The sequence below is a fragment of the Brassica napus genome, chromosome A4 (genome assembly GCF_020379485.1).
Source record: "Brassica napus cultivar Da-Ae chromosome A4, Da-Ae, whole genome shotgun sequence".
NCBI classification, from domain to species: domain Eukaryota; kingdom Viridiplantae; phylum Streptophyta; class Magnoliopsida; order Brassicales; family Brassicaceae; genus Brassica; species Brassica napus.
Genome location: NC_063437.1, coordinates 9428540 through 9437129, shown reverse-complemented (window position 1 = coordinate 9437129; position 8590 = coordinate 9428540). Strand labels below are relative to the sequence as shown.

Here is an 8590-nt window from a genome sequence, read left to right as displayed (position 1 = left end):
TAAAATGACCAAAATAGCATTTTATCTTTTGAAAAATTTAAATTTTTTTATTTTTCAAAATTTGAAATCTTATCCCCAAAACCTCACTTCTCAACTCTAAACCCTAAAACCTAAACTCTAAACCCTAATTTATAAACCCTAACCCCACTCCTTGAGTGCTATTTTCGTGACTTTTGGCCTTAAGTGCTAGTTTGGGAACAAAAACTTGATTTAGTGCTATTTTGGTCTTTTTCTCTTTTAATTATTAGGTCTCGTGATAAAGTTTTTTTTCTAAAAAAAAATTTGTATTGTATTAAAGTGAACGATGGCGGTGTATTACATATTTAACAGAGGGTTAATGATAATTAACGGTGGACTTTGGAAAAGTTTAATGACCTAGTCAAGATTAATGTGAGATTAAATTGACCAATATTAAAAGGTTGGTGATATAAATTGCTCAAATTTGAGTTCAGATTTTTTTTGTATTATTTTTTTTTAAAGTTGGAGATTATTTTGGTGGTTTTCTCGGTTAACTAATATAAATTTAGAGTTTAGAGCTGAAGTGTAAAATATTGTTTTTGGAATGTGGAGTTTATGATTATAGTAAATATATAAATAAATGCTTAAACTTTTTAATTTTTTTTTTTAAAAAAATTGTTTCATAAATAATTTTTGATTTCAAAAAGAAAATTTGAAAAAGAAATTCAAAAAAAAAAAATTAATAAGAAGTTCGAATTTGAAAAAAATATAATTCGACAACATAATTTTTTTTATTTATTGAAATAGTCATTTATTATATATATAGTAAACGCATAAGAGTCTTTTGCTTCATAATGAATAATGTATTTTTGAAAATGTATTTTTAGTGAAGTAAACATGAATAAAGATACCAATAATATGATAAACATGAAAATTCTCCAAAACGTTTTTAGTGTCATTATAGAAAATCTTAGTTAAGTATATAAGTATCCTCTGAGAGAAAAGGGATTGTCACGAACATATACGACTTCAATACTCTAACAGTACACAACAAGTGAAGCCAGCTGAAAAATGCAAAAATTAGCAAGTCAGGAGAAAATTCAATTAAATTATGAAATTTTGATTACAAGACACAGTTAAAATTCTATAAATTTACAATTATTAGATTTTGGTATATTATTAATATACATAGTTGTTAAATTAAAATTTTACTTTTTAGATTTATATATTTTGATGTAGGTTTTCATGTAAAAATAAGAAGAATACTTAATATTACTGTATGCCTATTAATTAAAGTTTATATATATAAATTTGATGTTGTTCTTATTAGATAATTTGGTGTACACAAAATCTCTATATAATTATTTGAGAAGTCAGTTTCATATGTATCGCGCTCACATTAATTCTTGCGATAGTTAATTACGGAGGTATCCTTAATGAAATTCAAATATTACATTTATTTACCGTTATTAAACTTTATTTTTCTTTTTAGTATATTTTACGTATTATATTTTTACAAACAACAAAAAAATTATAAAAAATAATATATATATATAATGTGGTTTAGCAAAATAGGAAAGTTAACAAAAAAAATATTGATATGAAGAAAAAATAATATGCCATATTCTGTTTAAACATAATCTTAATTCCTAGACAACATAAAATATATTTTCAAAGTAATAAACCAAGAAACCTTTAGTTAACTAAAAATGTTGAGTAAATTTTATGTTTACCACTTTCATGGTACCACTTTTCATCCTTACCACCACTAAATGGGTATTTTCAAAAATACATTATTCATTAAGTGGCAAAAGATTCTTATATCCTTGTTATCTACATATATATAATAAATTATTATTTAAATAAATAAAAAAGAAATATTTTTTTTATGTTTTCTAATTATACTTTTTAAATTTCGAAATTTTTTATAATTTTTTTTTGAATTTTTTTTTTGAATTTGTTTTGTATTTTTTTCAAAATTTCTTTTTGAAAATAAAAAATTATGTTTGAGACTATTTTTTGAATTTTTTTTATATTTTGTGAGTATTTATTTATATATTAGCAGCGGGAGTTTACAGATGCGATGTTGTGGTTTTAAATGTTATTAATTAATTTGTACGTGGTACATAAGTTAGAAATTAATGTGTTTGTGGGATACTATAATAGCTAAAGAGCGTTCGCAGAACCGTTTCAGATTAATTTAAAAATGTTTCTAAAATCATTTTACCAATATTGTTCGAAATATTCTATCTGACTCAAGCGATAAGCAAGAAGCGGAATTATTGAGTTAAGATTGTAAGACAGCAAAAATCATAATTGAAAATCACAAAACAAAAAGCGATGATATTGATAATATAAAGCTTCAAAGCATTTAAGAAATCGTTAAGGAAAAAATGAATTCAGGGAGTCGAGATTTGATCTCTGTCCTTAACTCAAATAAATGACCGTAATGTGTGACGGTTATGTGTGGTTTTTGAATCTCATAAGACAAATGTGAATATGTGATGAGACTGCTTCGCAACACTCCAGACAGAATCTGAGAACTGTAATTCTACGATATACTCTCGATCTTACTCATTCTTTCTCCACATTGTTTTCAATTTTTTGAACCTTGATAAGAAAATGACATTTTTATACCACAGCATTTCTCTTGTTATAAAAATGTGAGACTTTTTATTCTTCTTTTCATTTAAGTCAAAAATCTTTTTTAATCCAAATGACATTTTCACATTTTTTCTTCACGCTAAATAAACAATTCTACGCTGAATCAAGTTCCGCTAACACATTGGTATCACACAAGTTCTTCTTGAATTAATTTTTGTTTCTCACTGTACTGAAAACAATAGCATCATCCATCGATCTCCGCAAGAAGCTTTTCATAAGAAACTATATCCTTTTAACTTACCAAGACCCAAAAGGTCAAAAGATAATAATAACAAAGTAAAACAAAAATATCCTCTGCCAAAGCAAAATTTTAATTAAGAAAACAAACTTTTTTCAAAAATCAAAATACTCTTACAAAACCAAACGGCTTAATCAGGAGTGAAGGAATTAGACGGCTCATGATATTAAATGTGGAGACCTTTGGTCGGTTGGTACTTCTCCAGCTAATAAATATTTTCATAACCCCAATATATTTTTGAGATAACTAAACCTGTTATCATAGGCCTTTGAAGCACTCCTAAACAGTGCCGTCTTAACTAATACTATGTTAAGATCTGCGCCTTGCGCGAAATGAACATTATATATAAAAATTATTTTATATATTATATGTTTATAACATATTATGAAATAATAAATATATATTGAATAATTAAAAAGTCATTATCTACTACTTATATAATTAAATTTGTGCGAACATATAATTAAATTTTATAAATCGAAAAAATATTTTTTCTATTTGATATAATATATAATTAAATTTAAATGATAGTAACATATATATAGTATATTTTAATATTAATATTTATTAGATGATGTTTTTTGCTCATATTTGTTTTTTTTATCATTTGTATATGTTATAACAAAAAGTCTAAATTAGTGATAACAAAATTTTCATTGTGAGATTAATGGTTTAAGTAATTTTTAATATTTTAAGAAATTAAGTTGTCAATATTTGTTCAAATTTTTTATCAAAAAATGTTCAAAGTAAATTTCAAAATTAAGATATTAATGTATTTTTATAGGACATATAGTTTAATTTAAAATGATACATATATTTATATATTTTTTATTTTTTATACTTATTAAATGAGACTTTCAACTTATATTATTTTTTAATTATTTGTATCATGTCATAACAAAAGTTTTAAATCATAGATCACAAAATTTGAATGTGAAACTTTTAACAGTTTTAGTAATTTATACTCGTTTTTAAAAATTCAAAATATAATATATAAATATTTTTTTAATTTTTATTATATGGTTACTAGCTATGATTGTTTAATTTATTTTAATAGCTTAAAATTAAACAAATATAATTATAATACACACTTATTTTTATCAAATCTTTATTATTCAAAATCATTAATTGTCATATATACTTTAACCATATTAGGCAATTCCGTAATCTTATTTAAGGAAATAATGAAGCACATTAATAATATATTTATTGGGGTTTAATAAAAAGCTTATTATATATTTAGATGGACCAACATATTTTTCTAAGGATTCTAAGAATCATTCTAGTAGATGACACGTGGCTACAAAAAATGTTGCAATGCTTCTCAAATAATATATAGGGAATTATAGAATTGGGCGAAACACAAAATATAGACTATTTTATAAATATTTTATATATTTTTTCTTCTCTATACTTCTCTTAACTTGAACTCTAAGATGTGAGATAAATAAGAAAAAAGTATCTCAAAACTAATGGTAAAAATATTGATTTTTTTATTGTTTTGTTTTTAATAAGTAAATTCAATTTACTTAATTATTAATTTTTTTGATAATTTTAACAGATTGAATAGACCTTTAAATCAACACACAAAAAAATTATAAATCTATGGACCCATGACAAATGCTCATATTGCCATAGATAAGAGCCAGCTCTGCTCGTAAAGGAACATTGTAGCAGTTAACTTGTTACGAAGATCCACCATGTAAATATCCTGGTCTCCTCCTGAGATGAAGAGGATTACTAAACACTTAGTACTTATCCATGTTGGGAGCAATGGTAACTCAGGATGACTTATTGTGAAAACAGAATAGTAATATTAGGATGTCTTCTATATCAAGCTAGGATACATCATATATATTCTCCTGTTCTATTGTAGATATTTCTTATTTCTTACGAATTTAACCTAAACCATTATACTGTAAGAAGTTATAGTGATTTTCTTTTATTTTTATAACTACAACTCACGAATATATGACATATTATTGTTCGAAATCAATCTCTTACACTATGTTTTCTTTCAAGTTGGCATTAAATATATAATTTCATATTTAGATTGAGAAATATTGTTTTTTGTCTCATGCATTTTGAGAAAAACTCATGCAAATAGACAAAATACAAATTAACTAGTTTTTTTTTTTGTTTAGTACCAAAGCTGGCTTACAGAAAACATAGATAGCATAATTGAATTCCACGCAGTGAAGCATGGAAGAATTATCCGAAGAGATATCGAGCTTCAGACCACATTTAGCTCTCTGAGAAGAGAGACGGACAGGTCCAAGAAGAGAAATTGAGGTCCATCAGCTATCTGGATGTCCAGCACGTACTTTCCCTCACCTGCTTTGTACAGCTATAAACACAAAAAGATACAAATTATTTTCGATTTAACTTTATTCGATAAATTATACCATGTATATATACCTGAAGTTCAAACTTGAGAACGGTTGGTGAGATCATCGCAAGTTCAGCTTCCATCATGTTAGATTTCTCTTTGGAGATACTACTTTGGTGAACCCATCTGCATTTTATGTTGTACTCTCCAATCTGTTTCCAGCTCACTTTAAGGTCTTGAAGAGCCTTAAAAACAGCAGTCATGATGTCCTTAGGACGCGCTTGAGACTGTCAACATAGAAAGAACAAAACTTAAACTACAGCAATCCTAAGTTTTGACTGGTAAAAGTTATAAAGTAACAACATGTGCAATCCAAAAGTATTTAAGATGGAAGTGAGAAATAAAAGATATATGAAAACATACTCAATATACTGTATTAGTTAAGCTGTAACAATTCAAACTAAACTATAGCAGTTTAGATAAATAATACACACTAAAAGTTATTTTAGTATTATATAATTGTATTCTACAAACAAAAACGATTAAGTCGAAAAGTATAATGTCTGTATAGAGGAGAGAGAGGTTACATTAAAAAGTATAATGGAGAGAGATTCCACGATTATCAATTGTCCTAAATTTCCAGCCATAAAATAAATGAAAAGTCAAATGACAAAGGTTCAACAACCATGGACTGACCTGAAGTCCAAGGGTCCATTTTTTATCAGCGCTAACCCGTGGTCTTAGTCCAGCCATGAGGTGATGATTAACCAATGCAGGAAACGGAGCAACCGTTTGAGCTGGAATCGTCGAATTAAAACTCTAAAAGAAATTACGACACAGGCTATTAGAGACCAATACAACAAATGGTAAGATCAAATGAGTTACTGGTAGTGTTATTGCATCCATGTCTTTTTTTGGTAAAAACATCCATGTTTTTTAATTATATAGTTTTATTAATTCGTTTAGAGTTTATGTTGTAGAGAAAGAGAGCAAATTAATACCGAAATCCTATTAACATTGGACTCGAAATAGTCACTGGGACTACGACGTCGACTGTCCAGTAACAGATAGTATGCAACGGTTGCCTAAAACAGTGAAATATGAAGCCTCAGTAATCTTTTTAAAACTATTTAAGGTATAAACATACCTAACTAATTATTGAGAAAATACTTTATACCTCGTTTTGGATTCTGTTTAAAAGAGATTCCTTAACGTGTTTTTCAACAAACCCTAGGTTGACCACGTCTCGAATGATCTCCTCATTAATCTGGAAAAAAATATATGTGAACTTCACTAATTCATACGAATGATATTATTTTGCTACGATAAAATGAAAAGGGCTCTAACCTCTCTAGCTTGTTCTGTAGTATCCAATGGAGGAGCAGCAAGATAAGGGGGAAGTTTACTACTGAACCAAGGATGTTGACGAATCCCAGGAATGCTAATTCTCATCATAGGATCAACCGTAAGAATTCTCGGTATCAAATCTCTAGCGGCGTACGATAAATGATCTGGAAGAATATACTCTCCCTTCTGAAAAAAAAAGAACATAAATATTTGACTGCTAAACATGTATAATAGATGATTTTGCGAAAGATCGTTGGATAATATACCTTGATTTTGCTGAATAGACCAGGCATATTTTCGTCATCGAAAGGAAGATTACCGCATAGTAGAGCGTATAATATGACTCCACAGCTCCAAATATCCACTTCTGGTCCCGCATACAGTTTTCCTGAAATAACCTATCAAAACAAATTTTCGGATGTCATTAATTGAAACTTGATATAGAAACTGAATTTAATGAAATGATTATTAGTTTTTCCAAATGATATATACCTCCGGAGCAGCATAGTTAGGGCTTCCACAACTGGTCTTCAAAAAGTGACCATCATGCATGACATTACTCAATCCAAAATCTGCAATCTTTATGTTGAATTTCGTATCCATGAGTATATTCTCCGGTTTGAGATCTCGATGAGCGATCATATTGCGGTGACAATACTCCACACCAGATATGATCTGAATAAGAAAAAGATTTTAAGAAAATACTAGAAATCAAAGAAGGTAAGATATATTTTGCAAAATACCGTAAAAAGTTATAAGAAAAACTAACCTGCTGAAAAAGATAGCGAGCCTCGTCTTCATGTAATTTACCTTTCTCTACAATATAGTCAAACAGTTCGCCAGCCTTAACATACTCCATGACAACGTAAATGTCTTCTGGTGTCTCTATAACTTCATATTGACGGATGATATGAGGATGCATCAACAATCTGATAATTTTGATCTCCCTCTCCACTATAAGGTTAAAGAATGCATTAATCAAGGTTAAATGAAAAAGATTGATCTTACGTACGTAAGATATGTCATTACCTATATTCGACAGACAAAATTTCTACTATGTTGTTTTACGTACCGCGTATATAAAAAAACATACGTATAAACAAATATGAAACAATAAAAGAGTGATCTTATGTACCTAAAAAAACATAGTATAAATTTTGTCTGTCGAATATAGGTAACGACATATTGAAAACACTAATTTGTATATATATAAGTGAAGATTAAACCGACGTCAAAAAAAAAAAAGTGAAGATTAAACGAAAAAGTGATCTTATGCATATACCAAGACATTCAACTTAATTCTTTTTTTTTTTTTGTAAAATATGTAACACATCGACAACAATAGCACAAACTATCAATTAGGTTATATGTCATAGTCACATTCCAGGTCAGTTTTCGAAATCGAGTATGAGAAAGATTCGTATACATTCCATACCAACTAGTTGTACTATCAAGAGCATACATTAGCTATTGATTACCATGGAAGGATTGCCACAATCTTGTAGTTTTATTCTAGATATACTGAAGTTATATACCTTTTGCTTCAATTCCCATCTGCTTAATCTTCTCACGATTAAGGATTTTGATAGCAACGTTGTGTCCAGTAGTTTTATGCACAGCTAATTTCACTTTCGCAAAAGATCCTTGTCCAAGAGTTTTACCAATCTTATAAGTTGGTAGAACTGATTTCCTCTTACTGGAAATTTGACTCGATGATCCATTCATTTCACTGTTGGGGAAATCTGCAATAGATAAAAATTCAAGATCAAAATCGGAAAAATTCTTGATTGATAAAGAGAAATGAAAATCTGAAACACCATATGAACACATACACGAAAACAATAGGGGACTAGGAGGAGTAAAAGATAAGAAAAAGCAATTGTATGGCTTCTTTGTCCACGGTCGCACCCTTTTTTATTTCATTTCTCTGGTCTTTATCTTGTTTTGACTTATGCAAGAATCTGAGTCAGAGTGACAAAGAAAACAAAAAAAGAAAAAAACGAGTCACACTTTTTCCATGAATCATGATGACTCATTACATAATAATAAATTAG

At 28.1% G+C, this 8590-nt stretch overlaps 1 protein-coding gene across 1 annotated transcript; it reads right to left on the bottom strand.

Annotated features, from left to right (window-relative positions):
* Positions 1-4886: 4886 nt before the first annotated feature.
* Positions 4887-8366, bottom strand: LOC106449516 (SNF1-related protein kinase catalytic subunit alpha KIN12). The gene is made up of 10 exons (XM_013891264.3): positions 8072-8366; positions 7306-7490; positions 7029-7211; positions 6803-6934; positions 6537-6722; positions 6367-6456; positions 6191-6274; positions 5886-6008; positions 5279-5476; positions 4887-5207 (listed from the first exon to the last, which is right to left on the bottom strand). The coding sequence occupies exons 1-10, from the start codon at positions 8364-8366 to the stop codon at positions 5094-5096; spliced, it is 1590 nt and encodes a 529-aa protein (XP_013746718.2). The 3' UTR covers positions 4887-5093.
* Between the last annotated feature and the right edge of the window lie 224 nt (positions 8367-8590).

Excerpts from the sequence above, each read along its gene's own strand:
- LOC106449516 (XM_013891264.3), bottom strand. The coding sequence starts at position 8,366 with ATGTGTTCATATGGTGTTTCAGATTTTCATTTCTCTTTATCAATCAAG. Across the intron at positions 6,723-6,802 it reads GTCTATTCAGCAAAATCAAG|AAGGGAGAGTATATTCTTCC; the intron begins GTATATTATCCA and ends TTTTTTTTTCAG. Across the intron at positions 6,457-6,536 it reads CTACAGAACAAGCTAGAGAG|ATTAATGAGGAGATCATTCG; the intron begins GTTAGAGCCCTT and ends ATTTTTTTCCAG.